Below are 24,747 nucleotides of genomic sequence, written 5' to 3'. Positions count from 1 at the left end.
AGCGGAACTTTACGTAGTGGAGATAAAAGGCGAAGGAAACACATGTTAGGGTTCTTCAACCGGAGTGACGACGACGGTAGACTTTCATCAGCAGAGTCTTCCTGTCTCCGATCCGCCTTTTCATGGAGTGGCTCCGGCAGAAAGAACGTACTATTAGTGACCTTGCCTTGAGTTCGGACAACCTATCTTTGTACCGTGGGTTGTCCGAAATTTGGCTGAAGGAACATGACCTATCCTGTAGTAGGACTTTCTATTCCAACCTCGATGTTTCAATAATGAGCCGTCCTCGAGGCCAGCCTCGTTGCGAATGTGACAGATAAAAAGATGTTTGCATGGTATGTAGTGGAGCACCGTCTTTCTGACGCCTTCCCTCATGTCAGATTCCACCATGGTTGAAGTACACCAATCTGAGTCGCAACCCAACGGTAGTGACATCGCTAGCCTTTCTCCTCTCACTCAGCTCCAATTCGTGTCAACCACTGTTCTCCAACAGGCCCTTGATCTTGTGGAAAATATCCTGACTTCCGATGAGCAGCTTACTGTTCAGTCCAAATTCCTTCCAGGGTCAACTATTGGTGATACTAAACTTCATATGATCAATAAGAATTCGAGCTTGTTACTGAGAGACTGCCCGCAGGAAAACATTTGCGGCACGCGCGAGATCACTTCATGCTCCTCATCGATTGCGTATCAGGGCCCACCCCACATGTCTTTTCGTATGACACCCGCAGCTAATACACCAATGGAAAACAATCTCTCAGACGCTCGAGAGGCCTTCAAGCAAGCTATCTCACGCATTGAGGAAGTAGTGCCCGCGAAGAGCCTCGATCTTCCTCTAACTTTGAACGCTGTAACGCCTTTCATGCAGACATTTGAGACAACGTTCGGCCGAGAGGTGAGAATTGAGAACGGCGATGAATGATCTTCTCATCCTGTTTTCTTCCAGCTTTGGTTTGCAGGATTACATGCAGTTCATCACTGGTCCATGGTCTGTTCAAGTGCTTCATGACGCAAATGAGGTGCTCACATGCTTAATTTGCAGGTTCGGGTTATCGCTGGAGAGCTTGTCAGTGAGTTTTCATCTGCGCACGGGCGCTTCATTAAGTCCTTCTGCAGGACATCAAACTTAACGATGATTTTGGTTTTGCCCCGTCCACTCTTGTCTATAAGGGTAGTGAAGCACTACTGGGAAAGGCAAAGATTTGATGTTCGAGTGTGTCGTGTAGCATACCTCACTACTTGTAGTACCGTCGTACAGTCATGCCGCATGCTGCAGCAGCCGTGCTGAATCCACAAACGTTAAACGTTATCGTCACGTGTGCACAGGGTGTCTCAACTTAGCTCAAAAGTCATCGTTAACTCACTGAAGGCTCCTCGGCGGGTAAATATTCACTATCCTACGACATGTCGGAAAACATGATCCCCCTTGATGGCGAAAGTCAGAAGAAGAGAGTAGTATGTCGTTTTATTTGCAGCCAGAGATCCCTCTATTAGAACATACTCACCTTCTCGTCAGTGTTACTTCTTCGACTCGGACATCGGGGGTTTCCACTATGGTCCCGGGCATCCGTGAGTCATGACTCTTCGCTAAACTCAGGGTTTTGACATGATTATCAGGATGAAACCAACTCGTATACGAATGTGCCATTCCTTGGTCATGAACTATGGCTTATACAAGAAAATGGAGATATTCGTGAGTACATCCGCGAATGCATGGACATTGCCCTTGACCTAAGTTTTCATTTCCTGCAGCGGGCTAAGCCTGCGACAAAACGCGAAATGACACAGTTTCACTCTGACGAGTATGTGGACTTCCTCAGCCGCATCACCCCCAGCAATATGAATACGTACATAAAAGAACAGCATAAATGCAAGCGAAAACGCCTCGTATCTTCTCGCGTCGCCCACTGACTCTCCTGACTTTCTTTTGCAGACAATGTTGGTGATGATTGTCCCGTGTTCGATGGCCTGTTCGACTATTGTTCTATCTCAGCAGGGGGCTCCATGGGTATTTCTGTTCCACCGTGTATGATAATTCCATGCTTACGCGTCCTGCAGAGGGTGCTGCCCGTCTCAGTCGAGACAAGTGTGATATAGCTGTAAACTGGGCCGGCGGCCTTCATCACGCCAAGAAAAGTGAAGCAAGCGGCTTTTGTTACGTTAATGGTTATACAGATTTACTGTGCAACAGCTGTTTCAACGCTAATTACGCGTTACAGACATCGTGCTGGGCATTCTCGAGTTGCTTCGGTGAGCATTACGGAGAAGTCTAATTTTGTCGTGGTCCTGATGATGATTGAAACCTAATAGATATCATACCAGAGTCCTATACATCGACATCGATGTTCATCACGGCGACGGGGTGGAGGAAGCGTTCTATACTACAGATCGCGTCATGACAGTTAGTTTCCACAAATATGGCGAGTACTTTCCAGGAACTGGAGAATTGCGGGTACGTGTCCTGATCGTGTCCTGTTGTTGGGATGTTTTTGACGCCAAGTAGGACATAGGAATAGGCAAAGGAAAATATTACTCGTTGAACTTTCCATTGCGTGATGGAATCTCGGACGAAAACTATAAATCGGTGTTTGAACCTGTGGGTGAAGTATTCTTTTCCAACTGGCGTTTACAAGCTTTCGGTACAGGTGATCCGTCAAGTTATGGAGTCGTATGACCCATCGGCCATCGTCCTTCAATGTGGAACAGACTCCTTATCGGGTGATAAGCTGGGCTGCCTGAACTTATCTATGCGAGGTATGACCGAAGGTGTCACTCATGTCTTATCTGAACTTTTATCCAGGGCATGCTAACTGTGTTAAATTCGTGAAGTCCTTCAACAAGCCTCTGCTACTGCTTGGAGGCGGGGGGTATACGATGCGCAATGTCAGTCGGGCATGGGCATATGAGACAGGTCTCGCAGCTGGCGTTGAACTGGCACCAGGTTGGCATTCAGTATAGTTCTCTCGCCTCTTACTGATATGGTTTAGAAATACCCGTGAATGAATACTACGAGTACTTTGGACCGGACTACGAATTAGACGTGAGGTCGTCGAATACAGAAGATATGAACACACCGGAGTACTTGGAACGTGTGAAGAACATCGTACTCGACAACCTGCGACATTTGGGAGGACCTCCCAGTATTCAGATGTCAGGTATGGATTTCGAAACTATGCGGAAGGTGTTGGAATGATAATCATTCCGTCAGATATCCCAAAAATGCCGATAGACGAAGACATGGATGACCCTCTTCAGGACGAAGACTTGATTCCTTCTGATGCCAGGAGACATCGGCGACTATTGGACTCTCGTATTCAAGCGGATGGAGAACTGTCTGACTCTGATGATGAGGGAGAAGGAGATCGTAGAGACCATGCTCAGCATCGGGATCGTGACAGCGAAACCAGAAGTCGCTCAAGCGAGGCCGAAATCGCTGGGGGAAGGAGGTTTGGTATCAATGTGGGCATTTTGAGTTCGGGTGCCGCAGGCTCGACCCATGGCGCTGGTCCCAGCGGACACACCACGATGGTTCGCCCCGTGTTGAGCGGGCATTTGCCGATGGAAGTCGATACTCCGACAACTACGGAAAGCGGACCTACCCCTATCGAACCAGCCGCTGTTAATGGCACGACTGATCATCTCTCAGGTGATAAGTCGCCAAAAACGAATGGTACGGTGGTTGTTGACGACGCTCAGGGAACAAGTGTAGAAAATTGATGACTTATTTCGTCTCACCATTTATATTGCTTGCTGTCGTTGCTGTCCTTACGCTACCAAAATATTAATCGAACACCCGGAAAGAGATCGCGTGTGGCCAGATACTCAGTGGTTCTGTCCAGCCTGACGCAGTCGTGCGTGGTAAAATACCCGACTTCCTAATCCGTACGATGGTCTTTGTTACTTGTTACTGACTCACAAACATCAGTACTGCAGTCTTGAACTCTTTCTTGAGCTGGAGGTTACTCGAAGAATCATGGACAGACATAATGCTCCTCCTTCAACTGCCGAGAAGTCGCTTCTGACGCCTGAGCAAATCAAGCGCATCGAGCTAAACCGCCTCAAAGGTACACGACAGTGATGTCACGCGAGGGTGTCCGTGTTTCAATCCATGTTTTTAGCTAACGCAGTTCTACCGTAGCAAAAGCAAGGCAGAGACAGCGCGAACAAGAGGCAGGCTCGTCATCTACGCCAAATGCGAACCAGAAACGTCCTCTCGAAGTGGTCCCAGCTTTGTCCGCGTCACCCACAGCTCCTAAGCCATTGAAGCGCGATTCACGCCTCGGCAAGTACTTTGACTATGACCTGTCTAAAATGGTCAATTCGAAAGGTGGATTTTTGGTCGAAGATGGGAAGGAGGTGGACGAAGACTCAAGGGTGAAGGAGCGGGAACGAGAAAGGCAACGAGCTAAGCAAAACTTGGAACCGCGTAAGCCTTACATCTTCCTCTCTCCGGAGGTCTTAATGATAGTAATATCACAGCAATGTACTTGGATCCGAATCTGAATCCGAAGTGCAGAGAATGCCAGTCTATCGACATTGATTTCACATTCAAGAAGATATTTGGATGCCTTGTGTGTAACAAATGCAAGGATGAATACCCAGAGAAGTACGGTTTGTTGACAAAGACTGAATGCAAAGAAGTAAGTCTTTACCTCTCCTGGACTTTCGTCCTTGCTAACAGGCGATCAGGATTACCTCTTAACTGACCGTGAGTTGTTGACTTGGTCGCAGTGCATATACTGATAGGTCCAGCCGAGCTTCGGGATCGAGAGCTGCTACCCCATCTACTCAAGGCTAATCCTCATGCTTCAACATTTGCAAATATGATGCTCTTTTTGCGGTGTCAAGTCGAGGATTTTGCGTGGAAGAAATGGGGATCACCAGAGGCTCTAGATGCTGAATGGGAGCGTCGAACGGAAGAGAAAAAGAAAAAGAAGAACAAGAAGTTCGAAGAGGGGCTTCGGGACTTGCGCAGAAGGACTAGAGAAGGTGTGTGGCAAAGACGGAAAGACCAGGAGCACAAGCATGTCTTCGGAATAATAGAAGACCTCGGGGATGGCATGGGTCGGCAAGTTTGCCATGAATGTGGATTTACCATTGACGTTGAGGTCTTTTGATATTTTCAAGCGCTATGCGGATCCGTAATTGTCAGTGAGTAACGGATTGAACTTGGTACAGGACTTGGATGTCTAACCATATGATGATAAGTATTGATCAAGCCAATACTATATATTGAAACTTCACAAACACGCATCTTTTACTAATCTCTCCTTCGGGAATCGGCGAACTCTGCAGAGATCAGATGTGCTATATGTACACTTGGCCATCTACCCTAGTTACATCTCAGGCATCTTCATGCCTGAGAGGCAGAAAAGAAAGTGCCAAGAAATGACAGCGAGACATGGGCGAAACACAAGTTTTCTACCCACCCGGCTATTGCACGGCTATCATGCTTATCCACCTCGCCGGACCGCTCTGATCTATTTCAAATGCTACTCGTTGATTAGTGCAGTAGTTGTGACCAGACCTTTCCTCCCCACACGAATAAGCTGACCTGCAGTCTCCGGCATTTATTATGGATGACACAAACCAAGCTGAAACCTTCAATATTTCTACTTCTTTGGAGGTTGAGCAGATCGAAGTAAATCTCTTTCGGTCAAAGACTTTATACCAACCCATATATGGCCGAGGCGTTTTCGGAGGGCAGGTCATCTCACAAGCAATAGTCGCTGCCACCAACTGTGTTGATCCCGTGTTCGGGTTGCATGTAAGAGCATACCTCTCCTTATCCGGTGCTGAGATGCTAACGGAACCGTTACCCACTAGTCTTTACATGTGAGCTGCGTACGCTCGGACTTTTTGGGCGACCATACTCAAGAGTCAATTGCATCTAGTGTTACTTTCTTTTGAGCGCATCTCCCGCTATTCCTATCATATATTTTGTCGAACGACTGCGGGAGGGACGGTCGTATACTACCCGAAGCGTCAAAGCAGTTCAGAATGGAAAGGTGATATTTCAGCTGATGTGCTCCTTCCACAAGCCGGAACCGTGGCAACCTACACACCAATGGCCCATGCCTGAGGTGCCCCCAATCGAGGAGTGCGAGCTTGAGGAGGTGCTTTTCAACCGCCAAGCTACGAGGGAGGACCTTTCTCCCGAGGTTCGGAAGATATATTTGTCCTATGCGCAGGTGATGTCTCCATAGCCACGCAGGTCCACAATACTCATCTTCCCTTCAGGAAAGGGAGGAGGGACCTATTTCAATTAGAAGGGCTGGTTTGGCTGTCGACGAACATGGTACACTCACAGCAATGTGTTGGATGCATGCCCGAACTGGTCAAGCGTCAAATTATGGAACGCCTTACCAGAAGGTAGAATTTTGCCCAGTGGTTAGCTAATCCTTGTCTAATCTACATCATCAGTGCATCCTCGCATACCTTTCAGGACCTAAAATTGTAAGCAGCCGTTGACTCACAGCAGACATTCTCATGTTTTGCGTCTAGTATTGGCGTTGCATCCGATGCTCTTAAGCTCAAGCAGAGGGCAGACCATCCTGATGCTCGTACCATGATCGTGAGTACAGTGCCATTTGTTCCTCGCAATCTACTTATAGCTTTCGCCTAGTCTACATTAGATCATTCCATATGGTACTATAGGTAAGTTTCCTCTCGATCACTTGACCCATAGTGTTCTCAGCTGCTGTCAGCGACAAATTTTGTTGTGAAGATGGTTTGCTCTACGTGGTAGGTGTCTTTTAATTCATTGAGAAGTCATTCTTGTTCATTTTCCCCCTCACGTAGGTCGTTTGTCCTCGAGCCGCATCCGGTAGAGCAGTGGTTCATGGCAGGGTGTGTAGTGTTCATGTTTTCACAGGCTTTCTGGAATCTCTGACGCTGTGTAAATTAAGTTATACTCGCGTGCTGGCATCCTTGTTGCGGTCACCTGTCAAGAGGGCGTGGTGCGAGCTGACATACGGGGTCCCGCGGCTAAGCTTTAGAGTACATACATCCGGAATTTGTTATAGACCCTGCACGTAAGATGTAGGGCCAGTCACTCAAGTATGTGGCATAAGCCCGCTACCTGTATATGAAACGATGGACATAATTGCCAAGCTGGTGGATATGCGTATTTACGATTTTTAGATGTGTATTCGGCGGTACGAATCATCTTCAATGATTCTATACTTTATAGGACAAAGGCAGCAGAATGTTCGTGTGTAAGGAGCCACTTCTCTGATGGAATCCCCTTTGTACCGCTTTGACGAGCCACTCCCTTACATATAAAAGCATGTCTGTACTTTCCGTACCAGTAGTGATTTGACCTGCGTTCACTCACTCATCTCTCGTGATCTACTCATTCCCCCGTCGAACTCGTATTCTCGCTGTGTACTCGATACCAGCTTTACACATAGCATGAATTCTGGGATCTTGTACAGCATCTCGAGGACTACGTTACCTGCAGACGGGGCTCGTGCATGACGAGCACGCCATCGAGTAGGGCGAGCGGTTAGAACGTGAAGCTCTTTCTTTGTGGATATTCTCCGTCTTGTCGGTACAGTTAGGATTCTTCAACAATATCCTTCGTTTCGTGCATCGGCAGGCTGCATTAACATCATTTACTAACCAACTGACATGAACAGAGATTTCCTTACACACACTACGATCGATGTATTCGTCACCGTCCACCCAGCCATAGAAACAAAATGGTACACTTCAGGACTTAGTGCACAATTGTGCGAGGCGAGATGACTGCGGAGATATCATCCCCTGAAGAACACACTTCTGAGGCAACAGGCTGTATTCGGAATCAAATACGCTGGCAAGAACACTAGACTCGCGAGTGCTAGCCTGAACGATCGAGGTTGAATGCAGACGAGACGCCCCACCTTCCCCAACTTGGGGCGAACATTCTGATATCCTACAATCAGGAGTGACAGCATACTGCACCATACTTGGCAGTTGACATCTGATAGCATGGAATTAATTCCATCACGATAACAAATGTTGAGGCTCACCAGAATTCTCGATGCTCTGAGCAGGATAGGGGTTTTCTGTGAAAGGACCGCCACGCGGAAAGCCAAAGATGAAACTACTTCGAACTCGACGGTCAAAGATCATCGATCATCCCTCGTAATTGGCCGTCAAACGTCCGATGGATGGTGTCACAATGTCTGTTTGGGCAGGCGCATAGTGCAGTGCTTCGCTTGCTCAGTCGTGCATTGGAGGGTAACAAGCAATAGGGTCGAGTACGTACCCGCGGGAACACGATCATTCGCGCGGATCATGTGCGTCTTCAAATGAGAAAGTACATCATGCATGTAAGACGAGTCAAATTTTCGAGAGGAAATATCGAGATCATATTAACCCAGGAGCACGCTAAATTAGTCAAATATGACCTTTGAACAGGAGCGTGAAGGGTGACGTGCCGGCGTGAGCACGTATACAATAGATGAAGAGGGCTGTATGTGGTTCTTCCGGCGGAACAAGCAACCTGCAAAAGCGAGGTTAGTGACAAACATCAAACCTCGATGCCATACCTTCGGTCAGTCTTGCTTTACCACTTGCAGGAAGTTGATGCATGGCTGATTGGACATGCGAAAAGACAGTGAACAGTAATAGAAAACGAACAATAAGTGCGCTGACTTGACGTCGACATCCCTGATCCGGACCAAGGAAAATGATGCGAAGATGAAAACAATAAGGATACTGAGATGTGAAGTCGCTTTGGGGGCGGAAGTTTACGTCACCACGTGGTTAAACCTGGTTAAGCGCGTCCCGCTATTGTTTTCAAAAAAGGCAAGTATTCATGGTCCTTTTGTTCTCGCCTGGTGACCATTATGGAGGGCGCTTCGCTGGCATCATGGCCCTTTGTTTACGCCTGCACCTTGGCATGCATATAAAGCTAAGGTCTATTACATCTCATGCCCTCCATCCGGGTTTTGACAATCCAGTCACTTTCACTTTCACTTTCTGATCCTTACAGCCAGGTTCGTGATCTGTCTCAGTCCGTTTGCTCTTCTGCTGACATGCTTTATGACCCCCTTCTTGGAATTTAGTCTGTTAGGTGAGCTAGTTTTATTGCTTTATGAGAGCATTATTTGATATTAATATCATTTTAGACGTTTCTGTCTCCTGCTCATATTCGATCTCTCAGTCTGAATCAAAACTCATTGGTACTGCTGAGACTATATCACACTCTCACGTACCCTTTTAGCGCGCTTTACTCCCGCATCTATCATCGCAGGACGATCTCTGTTATTACCATCTATCCAATCTTTCCAATCGCTTTCTTAACTGTTATCATGACTGCATCCAGCCTTTCCGTCACTCTTGCTCAGGCTATTGCATACCTCACACGTCCTCTTATCCTTACGCACCCTGCTGCCACCATCATCAGACTTCAGCTTGTGCTTGAAGCCAACTTGACTGCACTCTTCGCCCCAACATGGGCTCCCAAGGAACCACTCCGTGGTTCCGGCCGCCGCTGCCTCACTCTCTCCCCTACTTGCCTCCCTCCACGTGCCGTATATGCCGCGTGCCTTGCATCCGGTGTCCAGTGGTTCGACTGGATTGCGGCCTTGGGCGGACGTGAGTTCGACTTCTTTGTTGATCCAGGTTGCATCTCTGTCCGATTTGGGAAGGGCACCAAGCTCATTACCATCTGGTCGGAAGAGCTGATGGTTCAGGCCGTTTCTGTGGCGCACCATACACATTCCACCCGCGTGCCATCCAACTACCCAATGTCCAAGTCACTTGCCCAGCAGCTCTTGGAAAATGACCGCACAGAAGACGAAGAACTTTTTGCCATGATCGCTGACGAAGTCAGTGCGCCCACTTGGATGACCCCTGTCGTTGACCGCTTCCCTGCCCCTCCACGTTCTGAATCACCGCTCTCTGCTATTTCTACCGATTCATGCTCTAGCTATCGCTCGTCCGACTCTGGCTCCTGTTTCTCTGCCACCACTGCCTCTACCCTGTCGTCTAACAGTGACAAACAGTCATCCCAACTCTCCCGCCGCGAGAGGGCAAGGCAGGCTCGTGTCTTTGTTGACACCTCCAAGACTGAAGTCACCCCCTACGACGGTGGCAAGACCACTGTCCTCACCGGTGGTGTGATGCTTGGCGCAGCATCTTCCAAGGGCAAGAGCGGCCCGTCTGCTTCTGCTTGGCGTCGTGTATAAACGGCTGCCTGCCTGCCTTAGTTACTCGTTGCTGACGAAGTTCTTCACGAGATCGCACTATCACCTGTACGCCCATTCATGCCCCGAAAACCCCACGAACGATAACCCGGACATTCCTTTATCATACCATACCATTTAATTCATACCATACCATTTGCACTACATTTATTACTTTTGTTTCGTATCCCTGATTCAGATCGATTGTGTAACGTTTTCAGACATGGCTTTCATCATTGCACTTTCATTAGCTATCGATTTCCCTATGTAGTGTTGCATTTTAGGTACCATAGCTTTCTTGTAATTTTATCGCGCTAGGCGCCCATGTAGCATTCTAAGCTTCAATGGTCCTCTATCCATGTTGTCGAAAGCTAGGAAGTGACTTGGCGTTGAGTTAAAAATCCAAGTCCTTGATGGCGTCATCGCGTCAAGTCGGCGGAGTTTCTTCGATCAAGTGTCGGGATACTGACATCAATGCCAACTCCAAAAACGTCATGGTGCACCGACGGTGAAATAAAAACCTGCAGAGTCAGTGACGGTCAAGACGATTGCGGGATAGTATTGTTCAGCGAGGTATATATAAGGCCGATCTCTCTCCTAGTCACTCAAATTCTCATTATCGCTCCTTCATCATTTAATTTGGTCCCATCTTTCAGCCATGTCGACTCAGTCATTGGAACAACAGAAGTTACACTATTCCCGTGAATTAGCGGCGTACACTCTCCGGCAGTGGACAGCGGTACGGAAGACAATAGATGCGCAAGGGTCGGACGCGTACTTGTCTAATGCCATGCGCGACATCTCGTTGGCTTCCCCTGGACCATCAGCTGCGCGGGAGAAAAAGAACATCAGACGTGCGTCGGCTGGAGCTGCTGATCAGCCGACGGACAAAGTCGGCCAGGGCAACAAAAAAACATGACAAGGTGTTCAGAAGTTTGGAATTTTTTCGCTTGCAGCCGGTCGGCCTCAGTGGTGAGGATGACTCTTCCGGTGAGCTCAACGTCATACCGCAATGGTATCTAAAATCAAGCAGCTCCCAGCCTAGCCCCAGATAATAATAAAACCACACCAGCTCCATATATGATGTTTTTCACTGATACCTACCTGGCACATACTACTTTTGGTACGACACTACATAAAACAACTGCATCCCTTGTAATTCCACTTATATCTGTTGCGCATGAACTTACTGTAGCATATAGAGATTGCACTGATATGTTGTTATCGCAGAAATCCCGTGGCATGAAAGTAGAGAGTCGTAAGTCGTTCCGCCCTCGAGCCGCACGCGAGATTTTCGCGGAATTCCGACAATTACCACCGCACCTTTTCTCCGCAAAGAGGTCTCGGTGATAGCAAACTCTAAATACCGATACGCGCGATTACAACGACCAACACATATAGATCTACATACATTGTAGTTCAGCCTCCTTATATTCAGGCCTACAACATTCCCTTGACATCATGAACATTAGTGCTGGCTTTCTTCGACTCACTACTCCTCGATTCAGTAGATCACTTGCAACTGTAGCGCATACCCCCCGCAGCTCGGGACTGCTAAGACATGACTGGACGCGACAAGAAATCCAAAAGATTTACGACAGTCCTCTGTTAGACCTCGTCTTCCGCGCCAGCAGCATCCATCGTCAAAATCATGACCCTAGTAAGATCCAGCTATGCACACTTATGAACATCAAGAGTACGCTTTGTCCCGCTCTATCCCCTCAAAGACTGTCCTGATCCTTCCACTATAGCTGGTGGATGCTCTGAGGACTGTAGGGAGCCTGCCGAATAGCGATACTGCACTCATCTGACACGTTTACTCAGGCTCATACTGTTCTCAGTCATCCAGATATTCCACTCCGACGAAGGCCTCGCGATTGCTTGATATTGAACCTGTCATCGAAGCAGCGCGAAAGGCCAAGGAGAATGGAAGCACAAGGTTTTGCATGGGTGCAGCATGGAGAGACCTCGCAGGACGCAAGAGAGGGTTCGAAAGAATTCTTCAAATGGTCCGAGAGGTCCGGGGCATGGGGATGGAAGTGTGCACGACTCTCGGCATGCTCACTCCAGAACAAGCAAAGCAGTTGAAAGAGGCGTATGTCCCGATCCCCCGACCTCTTGAATTCAACTAATTTCATGTTCGGCACAGCGGCCTCACTGCATACAATCACAATTTGGATACGTCGCGTGAATTTTACCCGCAGGTTTGTGACGCGTTATATTGTGGAATTATGTCCTGCATCTATCTCTCAGGTTATCACGTCGCGGTCATACGATGAGCGCCTGGACACCATCAGCGCAGTCCGAGATGCTGGAATTAGCGTCTGCTCTGGCGGTATATTAGGTCTTGGAGAATCAGATGAAGATCGCGTCGGCTTGATTAAGGAAGTTGCTAAGTACGTTTGTGCTTGACCGCTCGAGTGTTACTCATGACCTTTTTCCACAAGCATGCCGGAACATCCTGAATCCTTCCCTGTCAATGCACTCGTACCCATACCAGGCACTCCACTTGAAGGAAATGAGGTATGCTTATTTCATTCATACTCATATTCTAGCTGATATATTGAATGCAAAGCGGGTTCCCCATCATACTTTACTGCGGACCATCGCCACCGCGCGTGTTGTCCTTCCAGGAACAATAATTAGACTTGCAGCGGGGAGAAACACGCTCAGTGAATCTGAGCAGGCCATGTGTTTCATGGCAGGCGCCAACGCTGTATTCACGGGAGAACAGATGTTGACCACTCCATGTACGTGTCTTTTCTCTGTGAAAGCAGGCAACTGATGATGATGAACAAAGGTTCTCCATGGGACGAGGTAATCCATCCTCCTTCCAGAATTGCATGCAACTGACGAGAACAACTATATTTCAGGACAAGGCAATGATGGGTAGGTGGGGTCTAGAGGGAATGCAAAGCTTTGAGCAAGCAAGCGTCGCAAGAAAGGAAGGCAGTGCACTACCACAAACTCGGAGGACAGCCTCAGAGTTGCAAGCAGAATTGTCCTAGAATCCTGCCGTCAGGAGACTAGTTAACAAGGGAGATCCCTTCACTATGTAATAAGTAGGCTGACGATTTGTATATGTACGTGCATCTACATATCGACATTTCTTCGCAATCACTGGTATTTTGGCTGCGGCATCACCATTTCCAAATGCAACTGATCGCAGCGGACAGGTCATCGTCGATCAGATGTATTTACTTGTACTCGGCTATTGGGACCTTCATTGTGCGCATTGTTGGCGCTAGGCGCTGCTCCAGTGGCAGCTCGTATGTTCAGGATGAGTGGCAACTTGAACAGCATATTCGCAAATGTCCCTTTCTGCATGGTGAACTTGAACATCTGAACGGTATTCCTCGCGTATACATCCCAGTCACCCCCGCAATTTGAAGTAGCGGCTTTGTCTAGACCTTTGCGATCCATACTTAACCTTTTTGAGTCTTCAATTCGATTCAAGAGAGACCGGAAATTGCCGGTCTCTCAGTGATCATCTTGTGGATTTCTAGTATCTACACCCTCGACGTTCAACAGGTAATATGCAAAGTGCACAAAAAAGAGCCCATGAAGAAATGAGGTTAGCTCTGAATACGCGTGTATTTCAGAGATCTCACGTCCCGTTTAGTCTGCTGGTCCTCAATGATCACAACGCATGGTATTACCCCTCGCAAGGCTTCAATTCAGATGACGAAGACTTGGAAGTCAGCACAGTGGGTGGCAACTGGGGAAACAAGACAAAGAAAGGCAGCAGATGGGTTCGCGAAGGAAAAATGGCTGCATGGGGCCCTGGCATGGACGACTGGGAGGTGAGCTAAGTTATTTACTCTAGACACTCTTAACCTTCAACCAGGCTGAGGACCGTGCCCGTAAACGCATTAAACGTCTCTTACCCGAAAGAAGATCGACCTCCCCGCCTTGTCTCCCTCACATGAGGTCGCCTTCACCACCACTCGTCGCACCCTATCCATCACCTATTGGCCAGCATTTCAGTTTCGCCTCATTCGTTATGGATAAGTCTGTGACACATTCGTTCCGGTCAAGTTTGTTGGACGAGCTGGAAAATGCCACCAATAGTCTTATTGAAGGAGAAGCGGTCATGAGACGTGCGCTGGGAAGGCTCTGGCAGGTCATCAGCGAAGACCCAGACAAACAGTTAGACGAGGAGCGGGTGATCCCAAAACAAGAAGAGCAGGAAGATATTGGAGACGAAGAAGACGAACAGGAACGCAGGATAGCCCGCGCTCCAGATCTCACCCCCACATCTCATAAGCTTTTCCTGGTTTCGTATGCTAACAATGGTCCACCTGTGATTGACCCATCACAATTTACTTCTCCAGAGATGCAACAGGACAGTCTAGAGAAGTCCCTAGCAACTCTGCGGGAGCTACAGGACGATGGGAGGGAGTATGTCGAGCGGCTTCAGGAGATTAGGGAGGGCCTTGGAGATACTCGTGCACAACGGAATACCATCTGGGAGATGGTGCGGGAGAAGGCTGTGAAGGAATTGCAAGATGCAGCCTTCAGCGTTGCTATGGACTAATGTGATCAATGCATCGACTCGGATGAGCGGTCACATTGCATATATTACATTTTACCAGGGACGTGCCTTAAGGAGCGTCAGTAATAATGACATTCATTTATTACGCTGTAGCGTCAAGCTGCAGCTGGTCGCACGTAAGTACTAGTACTATCAAATGAGCAGTTCGGAGGGTGTGGTAAGACATGGTGGATCCAGCCCTGACATGGGTGATTTTAGCTCACGCGCTTGCTTTTCAACTTTCTGAACGGACCAACTACTACTATTTCTCTTGCAGATTACCTTCAGTGACAAATTGTTAACAACATCATGACTATCATTCCAGATGTGTCCCGCCTAGCCTTGGATGATCCAGATCCTGAGATGCACCAGACAGAAATTCCAGACGACATCAACAACACGACCGACCGGTATATGCAGAAGCTCGAGCTTTATGCTAAATCCATCCCATATGCAATTGAATCCAGTGCACAGATGCAGGACATGTTGGATATTATTCTACGGCGTATAACGCAATGCGTGGAGGCGAAGGACTTTGAACCGGGTCTCGTCCAGTGGGACAGTATGGTCACCTAGTGAGCACACCAAGTAATCCGTCCAATAAATGCAGTTTTTCTTACGGGCACTGTAGCTGGAATATGCTCAAGTACCCATTTCCAAAGGAGAAGCGCATTCGCCTTGCGAAGCTGTATTTTCATGTTGCTACGACCCCTGGTATGCCCACGCAAGTCATGGCCATCTGCGCAGACGGCTTGTCAAATTTGACTCGTTCGAAAAAGAAGCTGAGCATTGACGATATGCGACTTCCCTGGAAGCCTATCTATGACATCCTTCGGAAAGACTTGTTCTTAACTCGACGGCAGTTCGAGTACAGGCACGTCACCCTTGCTCTTCGATCATGACGCTATCTAACAGTAGACGTAGCCAACTCTCGTGGTGTATGGGATACATTGCTGATATGTCCAGGAGATTCTTTCACCCCGCGGCCATTGAAGAGATGCTGAGCACTTTCCTGCCAGGGATCAATGGGACCAACTTAGACGTACGTTATTTCCAGCAAGGATAGCCACACGTTCCTAATTTTTTTCTGCAGAGCCTTCTTTCGTCACAGTACTATCTTCTGACATTCTTACCATTGACACATCCACAATCGTATCTCCCTATGTTATGTCGTTTGTGGGAGTCCGTCAACTCCTACATGTACGATGAAAGGATGTTGCAATTCCTATCACGCCTCGCAGAGATGCACGTGGATCCAACCATCAGTGATCCTGCTCGCATTTATGATATTCCCGATGATGAGAAGTCTGAAGATGAGGGCAGACCAAAGTGGAAACAGGATGACTACCATGCAGGACAGACGTGGTCTGGCCTCTATAAGGACGTTGGAATATTCACTGAGCACGAGTGGCATTTTATTATGTGCAAATGTCTTGCCTCAATGGGTGGGCAGCCATTGATAATTTACGTCTTCAATCAAGGCTGACTGACTATCGGTGCCTTTTGTAGAAATCCAATTGAAGGATGCTGGGTCACTTACCACGGGACCTCATGCCGACACTTCTTCAAGTTTTGAAATCGGAAGACTGCCCAAAGCAAACTGGCGTATCCGTAAGCAGTTTCCACCCCGTACAAACCCCCTCTAATATCTCGTATTAGCATCTCTCGCCAAACTTATCGTGTACTCTATAGCTCCTGATGGTGCAAAAGCACCTGCTTCTACTGCACCTACGCCGTGGTATACGCCCGTGCCTTCAGGTGTTAGCACGCCTCAAGTCAGTGGTTCCACCGGCGACTATCTTACAGTGCCGCTTCATCAGTGGGAGCCACCGAAGCTGTATTTGGGTGGTTCTAAAGCTTTGGATTCGCTTGCACGTCTCATTGCCTCCACGGAACATTTCTTCCATCCCACCAACTCCGGAAGTTGGACATCCGATGTTCGTCGTTCATTCCCATCGGACTTGAATTTCCGCTAAGCTATTGGATGACGCTACGATTGCTGACCATGTCATATAGCTCACTGCCTTCGTCAAGTACATCGTGTATGAGTTCAACAAACGTGAGCTCCCTTTGTGCTCATTAGCGTATTGTTAACATATGAGTTGGAAGGCTGGCACGAAGAGCAACTGCCCGACTGCAAAACGCCTATGGTACGCAATTTGTTTCTTTTTAACCAACGAAGAATTGAAGATGCTGTTCAGACTCGACGGCTCACGCAAGAGATGAAAAGAGAGCTAGTTAAATGCCTCCGGACTGTTGTGTTACTTGCCATCTTCTCCCAAGATAACTCCACTGTTTCAAATGTTCAGAGCGCTCTGAAATCCATGTCATGTATGGAGCCCGACCTAGTGTTCCAGCCAATCCTGGAACGAGCTATCCCTTCACTGGAGGCTCTTGTTGAGGTACCGTTATTCCCGTTGTGAATTGCTCGTTCCTCAAAGTTCCTCAGACGCAGCGTACCCTATCCGTGATCAAGGCTCTGAGCTCGATTGTTCCCGCAATCGTATCTCGAGACATCTATTATCCAGGTGCTAAGCATTTGATCACCATCCTGCAATTGCTCATACCTGGTATTGATCTTGTAAGTAGCTAGTCTCACTTCGACACCACCCTCTCACTTTTCTTAAATATAGAATGACCCAACTAAAACGGTAGCTTATATTCTTTCAATGTTGTCCCTATCTAATATCCTATTTATAAGCTTTGCACGACGGCATTCCTTTCGGAAGTATCACAGTACATCATGTTTGGAGACGTGACATCCTCCGACGGCTCAGAGGCTTCTGGCGTGGAAATCTCCCGGTCAAATCACTCCAGATGATAGCCCGGAGGACGCTATGGAATTAAAATTGCCCAACGAAGTGGAGGACGCGCTTCTCAAAGATAGCACTGCCAGCTTTGCGAGCTGGGTAGCCAGCTTCATACGTCGCGTTATCCAGCTACTTGAGAACCTCCCGGAAGAAGGAGTGAATGGGTCAGCCGGAGGGACCACGGAAGGTACCTTGACTTCACGTGGATATTTCCATCAACTGATCGGTTTCTCCTCAGTACAAGTGGTGGACGCCGTGACTGGTGCATGCAGTCAAATCTGCGTTCACTTATCCAATTCACTTTTCGACCTCGTGCTCAACATGATTTTCGATTACGCAAGCACAAATGTTCGTTCTAATGCTGTCCGTGCGATACATCAGTTAGTAGAATGTGTTGCGAACGCCCACCCCGCAAAGACTCTGGCCAAGTTCTTACCCTTCTGTGCGGCAAACATCCGTACAGAGATAGAACATGGCGCTAGCTCAGTGAGGACAACATCGTCGTCATTGCCGCTTCCGTCAGATGCAACTCTGCACTGGAGTAGGTATTCAACATAACTGTACCAGTGTTGAGGGCTAACGTCCTTTTTACATTATAGATCTCGCCATTCTTCGTGGTTGTGTCTATAAGTGCGTTCTCTCCCCAAGTACCTTACATGCACTAACAAACACCTCAACAGCGATGGCTCAGCAGTTAGTTATCCTATCTCAACTATTCGGGCATAAGTTAATGTCATTTTTAGCTTCTCAAGTACAAGGGCGAACTCTTGTCATTGCTAACTCTGCTACGCGACAAAACTTTCTCGAAACGGGGATACACTTGGAGCGGAAAGCTACTCTCCAGCGCATTGATCACACTCACTCATACCTACCCAATCGACAACAAGTTCGTCAACCCCGAACAATGGAACGATGAAGGTTTGCAGCTTGTCTTTTGAAGATACGTCGACTAAGTACCTGCAGATTTTCAGAGAAACCATCATTTATACTGGGGCAAGTTATTTGAGCCCCATGAGGTCAAGGTGCGTGGTATTTGGCAGTTGCAAAGGTTTCAAATGCTCAGCACCGTAGATCACATGGCATGTCCCAAGTGCCGAAGAGATTGACTTCGCGCTCCAACTTTTCCGCGAGTTGGTCGAACCTGCAATGACTCGCCTTGACTTGTTGCTTGAAACTTGTAGGTTTATGCAGCGTCTTTTAACCCTATACTGACAAGAAGCAAAGCGTCCCGAGATGCCATTTGGAGGAATGACTTTTGTCGGTGCGTTTACAGCAACTAATCGATCAACGTTATCTTATGCCTCGGATTAGTTATCTTAGTTTTGTCCAAGAAGCGTTCACCGGAATTCCAACACTTTTTAAAGAAACTATATCACCAGACGTGATGCAATCCATGCTCACCACAAGTGACATTATGTACGTCATGTTCGCGGCAATGACTTGAGGTGTTTGTCTAACCTGTCCGCAGTAATGAAATCCCTGAAATGATTGCATCGGTCCAGCCTCTGGCTTCCGGGTTTTGCCTCACAGACCCGCAAGATACACGGTATAAGTACATTACTGGACTTCGGCGTCGATTCGGAGAGTTTTTGCACGCTGCGTCCCTATCGCTGCAACAACAAGGCGAGGAGAACACAGTTGATGCAGTACAGATGCTTGTACGTACTCTCCTGGTATCTCACGAACTACCTTTCACACTTCTGAAGATCGGTTCAATCCGCACCTATTTGCTCGAGTATGGTGACAGCAAGGACAGGTCTGTAATGTGATATTACTTTTGTGGACGTTACTGAACATTGCGCAGCTACAGTGTAAACTACGATCAGTACAACTCAGAGATCAATGTCGCTCGTCAATATTCAGGGCAGAAGGTTTGGCCGCGCGCAGTGTTGGTCCGAAGAGCTCGGTGAACCACCACCCATGTTTCTTTCTGTCATTCGCTCGCCTAATTCTACCTGTGCTAGATTCTATCATTCCTCTCGGCTATACTGGAACTCCATCGAGCGAGCTAGAGGTCCGCTTGAGAACTCCTTATTGGACGATGTCGTTGAATGGTCTATGTGGCATTATCCGTCAGGTTATTAATCGTTCCTACTCTTATGAATACGTCTGACTGATCTCACGTGCTCACAGTGCGGCAGTGAGTAAACCCCAATCCATCTCCCTCCTTGAAAATTCAACCTTTCGTTTAAGATCAAGCCAGTCTTTGCTTGAATCTCTAACTTCAGTAGGCGTCTATACATGATATGGGTGTCACGGGCGTATAATTGTCACATGTGCAGGTGTACGATGGTCTTCGTCTTCGAGTTCTTCCGGCACTATACAAAGCCTTACAGCCTGGTACTGACGACGATCGCATGAAAGGAGCACTGTGGACATTGAATATAGCATCCTTTGGTGAGTCATGCCTCTTGATAGTTGTGGATTTCACGTAACCATCTCCTCAGGGCGATTTGCAATATCTGGTTAGTAATACGGATGACTTTTGAAGTAGCTTTGACCCATCCTTCTTCAGAACCAACGTTAGTGTCGGAGATGATTCAGCAGCTCCTTGGGTGCCACCATAATGAGAAGGTACTTTTTTTTATCTCTGCTCCTCTTCAAATTGGGTGACGACTTTTTTCAGCCTTCTATCCAAAATTGTGTGTCCGCGGTAACTGATACATGTGAGAACTGCTTTCTCCTCTAGTTCCTTTTATTCATAAAACTGCTTCAAGGTCTAGGAAGCTTTTCGGAGCCTTGCTACCTCATTTATGACATTGAGAATACTGCCCTTAATGAAGCCCTACTTGCTCTGAAAAGGTGCTTGTCGTTTAACAAGACAGAAGATTCCATCACTCTCCGGGCCCGGGAGAAGCGCATCGAACGTGTGCGTTTGATGAATGAAGAATATGGTCGAACGGTGGGCAATGTTAATATCTTTTATTGGTATATCTCACCACTGTGGATTTGAGCAGACTCGAGCGGTTCTTGAAGTTGCCAATGACACCACAACACATTGGCGCTATGCGATAGTGGCAGTCAGGATCCTCCGCACTTTGCTGCGTCGAGATGCACCAACTTCGCCTGCTCATCTTCGTATTTTCTTAGAGCAAGCATGTGATAGCAATCCTACCATGGTGCGTTGCTGTGGATCGCTCCCTGTAATGTCGTTGACATCTTCGTGAATATTAGCGCTACGTGAGATCATGACTGGCATTGATTTTAGTCACAAACTGACTTGCTGTACGTATCAGTATGCACAAAGAGGTATCATGAAAGCACTCAGGTACATCAAGCTTCGATCATACTGTCGAGATCCAGCAGCTTTAGCTCTTTTCTCCCCAATCAACCCACTCCGATGCAACATTCCCATCAAAGGGTCATACTCGCCAACCGCTGAGATACTCGCCAACTTCAGGTCGCAGGTCCCCATTAGATCTTCGGAGACTCTTGATCTCAATAGGTGGGTCCTTCTTAAGCGACTCTAAGAAGTACTCACTCCCCCGAAGTATATATTGCGATACACTACTTCAAGGCTGGCTCGCCTGGAGTGGAACGCTTACAACACACAAACCACCTCATGGGTTGAAAAGCACCTTCGAATGGGAGTCGTCAAGCGCAGAAGCTGTATCTTGCCTACGTGAAGTAACAGTGAATGCAGACTTCTGGCAGAATCTTTCTGGGCACTTTGCCGAAGAAAACCACGAGACTGTTGTGGTACAAGACCATATATCATGTGTTAAATCAATATGTAAGTCCAATCTTAGTTCATGATCAGCCTCTGTAATCTCGAGATAGTCCAAGTATTGGGTGACAAACCCTGGGACCTGTTGAAGCCCGAACTAGAGATATTACTAGCCGATCAGGAGAAGAACAAGCAAAGGGCTGCGGCAGAACTATTGGCTGGTGTTCTGAATGGTAAGCCACTTAATAATGCAAATGTTTTATATGTTGACTCTTGCAGGTTCCAAACATTGGCCACAAGAGGCCCAAGATCGAATCTGGCAATGGTTCACGCCTTACATCAAGAAGACGCTAGGTCAGAGCATGACGACAGAAACTGTGCCCATCTGGACTTCGTTTGTCGAGGTGTGTGACTAAGAGTTTATAATCTCGCACATTTGGATAAACGACTCTCAGTACATGTTCTACCATAAAGACCCTCGGCGACTCCAACCACTTGTTGAGCACATTGTTGAGCAGTTCAACAGCATGGACTACAATGGACCATCATCTCTGGAATCTATCAAAGTCCTGGCATTATTTCGGGCTTTTTACACTGAATTAGAGTGGAAATTCACACCTTGGTCGGACAGCACCTTGGAACGGTTTTGGCGCGAGGTTCACAGTGAACACGACGATGTTAGTGCTTTCACGTTTTGATTTGCGATGATGATACTAATAAATATCAATAGGTAAGGTCCCATGTCGCTGAGTTGATGGCATTCTGCAATGGTATCAAGGCAAGCAATTTCTGCATCCCGCTAAGTAGATTGCTGACTTTAATGAATAGTGGCAACCCAAACCCTCGTCTCTTGATGTCGAATCTTTCGTACGGGAATGCCGAGAACTGACTGATGATGTCGACATAATGGGTATATCTGGTACCTATCACACGAGCAGAGTTCTCGAGCTTGTGGAGAACTTCAAAATTTGGAGAGAACAGCGGCTACCAGGTGTGATAGCCCACCAGTCAACCTACGACAGGTAACAGATGTTATTTCATACTTCTTAAGTGACCGCTGAATAGTTTCAGAGTTGGGATCGTCGTTTGCCGATGGCTGTTCCAGTCAGTCCACAGTACTGATGCCATATCTGCATTCGACTATATTTTGCCTCTTATGGTGCGTGGTCTATCGTCGGCTGCCCAGGGATTCCTGATATACGGTTCCTTCAGCCTGAATTGTTCCGTTTCACTGAAGGTACCGTTGCTGATGATATATGCAAGTCGATGTTAAAACGTTCCCTCAGTGCATGATAATGAGGAGCTAGCACGGCGTGCTAACGTACTCCTTGTTCGCATGTGTGGTGTTGTTCCTCCGCAATCAATGATCGGCCCTTTATTGAGCACTATATTCTCCGCCATCCAGAAGTCACCTGTAGGACATTTACTAGTCTTCCGTGACTGTGCCAGACTCACCCCAAGTTGCAGTCGTGGAAGGTTCGCTTGAAGGCCCTGCCCATTCTCCAGGGTGAGTTCAATGCTGATACTTTGGTCTGGTGCTTGACGACATAGCATTACCCAGTTCTGTACTTCCGACAACTTCCTCTCATCAGTGAAAGCGAAGTCAACGGCATTCTAGATGTAACTAAATCTGCTGCTTTATGTTGCGCCTCCACTGATTAATTCAAGATATTATGTCAATGTTTGGATGACGAAGTCGTGGAAGTGCGAGAGATGGTTGGAACGTAAGTCACGGGATCTGTATTCGAAACGTTCCTGACTCTCGTTCAGCACCTTGTCTGGTATACTTCGACTATCTCCGAGGCGCAGCGTTGTGTCTTTGAAGGTGCGGTTGGCTGTCATATGTGACCTTTTCGATTTTATCAACTCTTGGTCTAGGATCGATTTGTCAAATTGGCAGGAAAAATTCAGCTCCCTGATCGCGATTCGCCTGTTTACAATATTGCTATCCGTCAGCGGCACGCCGCTATCATCGGCATATGTGCCCTCATCGACAGTTTCCCGTACACTATCGAGAAATGGATGCCAGGGCTCTTGACGACAGTGATGCTAGAGCATGCACACGATCCTGTGAGCAAAGTCATTTACCTGCCGGGCTGTTCTGATATCCTGCATTACAGATTCCAATCTCGACAACTATACACAGGTGCGCAAGCAATTTTAGGAAGACGCATCAAGACACTTGGCACGAAGACTCGCGGCGCTTTACCGATGATCAGCTGGCAGCTCTGTCAACGTTACTGACCGGATCATCGTATTGTGAGTGGCAATTTATAGTCTGACCATTCCCATCAATCATGACGCTTCGCCAGATGCTTGATTTTTGAAATTTGAAGGTTTCGGATCTATCACTGCAGATCATGACAAAGCAAATCTCATTGATGTTGAATATTTACACACTGAATCGTATGTACTTAAGTAGGCTAGAGAAGCAATTCCAATACTCGATACATAAGGTCCACTTGTCCATGATGGAAGTCTAGTCCGAGGACTTGATATGGATGTGAGATAAGCATATCCGGCACTTTAAAGAGGAAAGTGATATTCTTGTCAGACGTGTAAATGGGGTATGTGGCCACTGGAACTAGAGGCAGAGGAAGTTCTGGGGCTAGAAGGGTTAAAGGACGCGAGGCCATCTTCAATGTCAGGGACAGCTAGACTGGAAGTGGTATGTTCGTCGCCATTGGCAGCACCAGTTCGCGCACCAGCCTCGGGGACCATGTCTATCGGGGCGTCTATCCGATTATCGTATCCGGATTTAACGCGATTATTCGAGACTGACTCCCTAACGATGCAAACAATCAGTTTGAAAGAGGCACACTACGCGAAAAGAAATCCAACCGAATCTCAGCAATCAAATCATCGATAGCGTACCACGCGAGAGGACCGTAGGCGACACCTCTCCACCAACCAAGCTGATCGGCAGGAGCCAGATAGGCGTGTGCATGAAGATGATCTGTGATAGGAATCTTGTTATCCTTGAAAGGCGGAGTAATGAAGCCAATCCGGAACTGAGATTCGGTGCGTTGTACAGGTGGCGAGGGTGCGGAACTATTACTGGATGAGAAGAGGGGGGAAGAGGGTGGTAATGACGAGCTCAAAAGTCTCTTGCCAATATTTCTGACATTGACAAGAAGAGGCAAGTCACTGGAAGACTACAAAAAAAAATTGGTAAGATTCTTCGCCGCGGATAAGTCTGACAGTTTTACGTACCAGGGTGTATATCGATGGAACATGCAGGCTGGGTGGGGGATTGGATCAGGAGGAGCGCTTGAGGAATCCAATATGATAGAATACGTACTTGAACGCTATAATTATATGATCGTTGGAAGATACTGGATGCGCTTTCTCGCGGTATGCGGTAAAATTTTCATCTCTCCAAAGTATTTCTGGGGTAGCCGGGACACCGGGTGAGCGTGGGGACTGACCGGGGGTATGAACCGCTGCAGTGGCCACGATTCCACACATAGGACACCCAGGCTTCGGTGCAAAAGCCATCAAGATGAGCCAGTGAAGAGCACGACAATGAAAACTCTTATACTAACGAACTTTTATGCA

The 24,747-nt window shown here is 47.6% G+C and overlaps 8 protein-coding genes across 8 annotated transcripts; 7 read left to right on the top strand and 1 right to left on the bottom strand.

Annotated features, from left to right (window-relative positions):
- Positions 1-311: 311 nt before the first annotated feature.
- Positions 312-1,309, top strand: EDB91DRAFT_1096906 (uncharacterized protein). The gene is made up of 5 exons (XM_041317022.1): positions 312-575; positions 732-895; positions 947-988; positions 1,043-1,066; positions 1,117-1,309. Exons 1-5 carry the CDS (start codon positions 374-376, stop codon positions 1,204-1,206), a joined length of 522 nt encoding a protein of 173 aa, XP_041183738.1. The 5' UTR covers positions 312-373; the 3' UTR covers positions 1,207-1,309.
- A 17-nt stretch (positions 1,310-1,326) lies between these two features.
- EDB91DRAFT_1096904 (histone deacetylase complex catalytic component RPD3) lies at positions 1,327-3,824 on the top strand. Its single transcript, XM_041317021.1, has 13 exons — positions 1,327-1,455; positions 1,517-1,569; positions 1,618-1,693; positions 1,753-1,870; positions 1,934-2,008; positions 2,059-2,166; positions 2,220-2,250; positions 2,311-2,452; positions 2,504-2,596; positions 2,646-2,754; positions 2,801-2,941; positions 2,988-3,155; positions 3,209-3,824. The coding sequence occupies exons 1-13, from the start codon at positions 1,405-1,407 to the stop codon at positions 3,715-3,717; spliced, it is 1,674 nt and encodes a 557-aa protein (XP_041183737.1). The 5' UTR covers positions 1,327-1,404; the 3' UTR covers positions 3,718-3,824.
- A 149-nt stretch (positions 3,825-3,973) lies between these two features.
- EDB91DRAFT_1043080 (uncharacterized protein) lies at positions 3,974-6,998 on the top strand (the record flags this gene model as incomplete). The annotated part of the gene is made up of 12 exons (XM_041313040.1): positions 3,974-4,064; positions 4,139-4,426; positions 4,480-4,640; positions 4,690-4,708; positions 4,753-5,072; positions 5,561-5,767; positions 5,895-6,191; positions 6,241-6,372; positions 6,424-6,466; positions 6,698-6,744; positions 6,802-6,849; positions 6,909-6,998. 12 exons carry the CDS (start codon positions 3,974-3,976, stop codon positions 6,996-6,998), a joined length of 1,743 nt encoding a protein of 580 aa, XP_041183736.1.
- Positions 6,999-8,776: 1,778 nt separating this feature from the next.
- Positions 8,777-10,532, top strand: EDB91DRAFT_267596 (uncharacterized protein). The gene is made up of 4 exons (XM_041326651.1): positions 8,777-8,987; positions 9,057-9,059; positions 9,120-10,247; positions 10,378-10,532. Exons 1-3 carry the CDS (start codon positions 8,922-8,924, stop codon positions 10,179-10,181), a joined length of 1,131 nt encoding a protein of 376 aa, XP_041183735.1. The 5' UTR covers positions 8,777-8,921; the 3' UTR covers positions 10,182-10,247; positions 10,378-10,532.
- Positions 10,533-11,451: 919 nt separating this feature from the next.
- Positions 11,452-13,480, top strand: EDB91DRAFT_1096877 (biotin synthase). The gene is made up of 9 exons (XM_041317020.1): positions 11,452-11,874; positions 11,930-11,950; positions 12,003-12,273; positions 12,328-12,382; positions 12,432-12,574; positions 12,626-12,701; positions 12,754-12,928; positions 12,979-12,995; positions 13,052-13,480. Exons 1-9 carry the CDS (start codon positions 11,640-11,642, stop codon positions 13,184-13,186), a joined length of 1,128 nt encoding a protein of 375 aa, XP_041183734.1. The 5' UTR covers positions 11,452-11,639; the 3' UTR covers positions 13,187-13,480.
- A 165-nt stretch (positions 13,481-13,645) lies between these two features.
- EDB91DRAFT_1096874 (uncharacterized protein) lies at positions 13,646-14,906 on the top strand. The gene is made up of 3 exons (XM_041317019.1): positions 13,646-13,752; positions 13,801-13,981; positions 14,026-14,906. Exons 1-3 carry the CDS (start codon positions 13,715-13,717, stop codon positions 14,713-14,715), a joined length of 909 nt encoding a protein of 302 aa, XP_041183733.1. The 5' UTR covers positions 13,646-13,714; the 3' UTR covers positions 14,716-14,906.
- A 30-nt stretch (positions 14,907-14,936) lies between these two features.
- On the top strand, positions 14,937-23,585 carry EDB91DRAFT_1096855 (uncharacterized protein). The gene is given in 51 exon segments (XM_041317018.1): positions 14,937-15,287; positions 15,344-15,586; positions 15,637-15,754; positions 15,806-16,157; positions 16,222-16,323; positions 16,372-16,649; positions 16,729-16,771; positions 16,822-16,862; positions 16,914-17,114; positions 17,162-17,293; positions 17,346-17,363; positions 17,414-17,504; positions 17,518-17,709; positions 17,761-18,063; positions 18,122-18,152; positions 18,203-18,215; positions 18,266-18,440; positions 18,486-18,544; positions 18,594-18,699; positions 18,747-18,783; positions 18,834-18,938; positions 18,991-19,180; positions 19,229-19,278; positions 19,327-19,428; positions 19,487-19,599; positions 19,656-19,662; positions 19,716-19,749; positions 19,805-19,919; positions 19,970-19,987; positions 20,038-20,096; positions 20,149-20,188; positions 20,240-20,424; positions 20,480-20,641; positions 20,697-20,702; positions 20,759-20,967; positions 21,014-21,255; positions 21,303-21,422; positions 21,469-21,593; positions 21,645-21,866; positions 21,920-21,967; positions 22,018-22,211; positions 22,261-22,348; positions 22,402-22,426; positions 22,476-22,603; positions 22,657-22,696; positions 22,751-22,809; positions 22,858-22,913; positions 22,960-23,014; positions 23,068-23,259; positions 23,310-23,448; positions 23,502-23,585. 51 exon segments carry the CDS (start codon positions 15,022-15,024, stop codon positions 23,507-23,509), a joined length of 5,937 nt encoding a protein of 1,978 aa, XP_041183732.1. The 5' UTR covers positions 14,937-15,021; the 3' UTR covers positions 23,510-23,585.
- On the bottom strand, positions 23,586-24,727 carry EDB91DRAFT_1096843 (uncharacterized protein). Its single transcript, XM_041317017.1, has 4 exons — positions 24,491-24,727; positions 24,403-24,430; positions 24,031-24,344; positions 23,586-23,974 (listed from the first exon to the last, which is right to left on the bottom strand). The coding sequence occupies exons 1-4, from the start codon at positions 24,685-24,687 to the stop codon at positions 23,740-23,742; spliced, it is 774 nt and encodes a 257-aa protein (XP_041183731.1). The 5' UTR covers positions 24,688-24,727; the 3' UTR covers positions 23,586-23,739.
- Between the last annotated feature and the right edge of the window lie 20 nt (positions 24,728-24,747).

This window comes from Suillus paluster (genome assembly GCF_016628075.1).
Source record: "Suillus paluster strain FC165 chromosome Unknown EDB91scaffold_2, whole genome shotgun sequence".
Taxonomy (NCBI): domain Eukaryota; kingdom Fungi; phylum Basidiomycota; class Agaricomycetes; order Boletales; family Suillaceae; genus Suillus; species Suillus paluster.
This window is presented reverse-complemented; position numbering and strand designations above follow the sequence as displayed.

What these genes read in the sequence shown, in the direction of transcription:
- EDB91DRAFT_1096874 (XM_041317019.1), top strand. Translation starts at nt 13,715, where the DNA reads ATGCAAAGTGCACAAAAAAGAGCCCATGAAGAAATGAG. An exon ending in AGAGCCCATGAAGAAATGAG is followed by an intron (nt 13,753 to 13,800) that starts GTTAGCTCTGAA and finishes CGTCCCGTTTAG; the next exon opens with TCTGCTGGTCCTCAATGATC. An exon ending in CTGGCATGGACGACTGGGAG is followed by an intron (nt 13,982 to 14,025) that starts GTGAGCTAAGTT and finishes ACCTTCAACCAG; the next exon opens with GCTGAGGACCGTGCCCGTAA.
- EDB91DRAFT_1096904 (XM_041317021.1), top strand. Translation starts at nt 1,405, where the DNA reads ATGTCGGAAAACATGATCCCCCTTGATGGCGAAAGTCAGAAGAAGAGA. An exon ending in GGCATTCTCGAGTTGCTTCG is followed by an intron (nt 2,251 to 2,310) that starts GTGAGCATTACG and finishes GAAACCTAATAG; the next exon opens with ATATCATACCAGAGTCCTAT. An exon ending in CCTGAACTTATCTATGCGAG is followed by an intron (nt 2,755 to 2,800) that starts GTATGACCGAAG and finishes ACTTTTATCCAG; the next exon opens with GGCATGCTAACTGTGTTAAA.
- EDB91DRAFT_1096906 (XM_041317022.1), top strand. Translation starts at nt 374, where the DNA reads ATGTCAGATTCCACCATGGTTGAAGTACACCAATCTGAGTCGCAACCC. An exon ending in CCTTCCAGGGTCAACTATTG is followed by an intron (nt 576 to 731) that starts GTGATACTAAAC and finishes TGACACCCGCAG; the next exon opens with CTAATACACCAATGGAAAAC. An exon ending in CAGTTCATCACTGGTCCATG is followed by an intron (nt 989 to 1,042) that starts GTCTGTTCAAGT and finishes CTTAATTTGCAG; the next exon opens with GTTCGGGTTATCGCTGGAGA.
- EDB91DRAFT_1096843 (XM_041317017.1), bottom strand. Translation starts at nt 24,687, where the DNA reads ATGGCTTTTGCACCGAAGCCTGGGTGTCCTATGTGTGGAATCGTGGCC. An exon ending in TTCCATCGATATACACCCTG is followed by an intron (nt 24,345 to 24,402) that starts GTACGTAAAACT and finishes TTTTTTTTGTAG; the next exon opens with TCTTCCAGTGACTTGCCTCT. An exon ending in GATTTGATTGCTGAGATTCG is followed by an intron (nt 23,975 to 24,030) that starts GTTGGATTTCTT and finishes TTGCATCGTTAG; the next exon opens with GGAGTCAGTCTCGAATAATC.
- EDB91DRAFT_1096855 (XM_041317018.1), top strand. Translation starts at nt 15,022, where the DNA reads ATGACTATCATTCCAGATGTGTCCCGCCTAGCCTTGGATGATCCAGAT. An exon ending in GTGTTGGTCCGAAGAGCTCG is followed by an intron (nt 19,429 to 19,486) that starts GTGAACCACCAC and finishes TACCTGTGCTAG; the next exon opens with ATTCTATCATTCCTCTCGGC. An exon ending in ACTATATTTTGCCTCTTATG is followed by an intron (nt 22,349 to 22,401) that starts GTGCGTGGTCTA and finishes CGGTTCCTTCAG; the next exon opens with CCTGAATTGTTCCGTTTCAC.
- EDB91DRAFT_267596 (XM_041326651.1), top strand. Translation starts at nt 8,922, where the DNA reads ATGCCCTCCATCCGGGTTTTGACAATCCAGTCACTTTCACTTTCACTT.
- EDB91DRAFT_1096877 (XM_041317020.1), top strand. Translation starts at nt 11,640, where the DNA reads ATGAACATTAGTGCTGGCTTTCTTCGACTCACTACTCCTCGATTCAGT. An exon ending in GCAAAGCAGTTGAAAGAGGC is followed by an intron (nt 12,274 to 12,327) that starts GTATGTCCCGAT and finishes TGTTCGGCACAG; the next exon opens with CGGCCTCACTGCATACAATC. An exon ending in CTCCACTTGAAGGAAATGAG is followed by an intron (nt 12,702 to 12,753) that starts GTATGCTTATTT and finishes TTGAATGCAAAG; the next exon opens with CGGGTTCCCCATCATACTTT.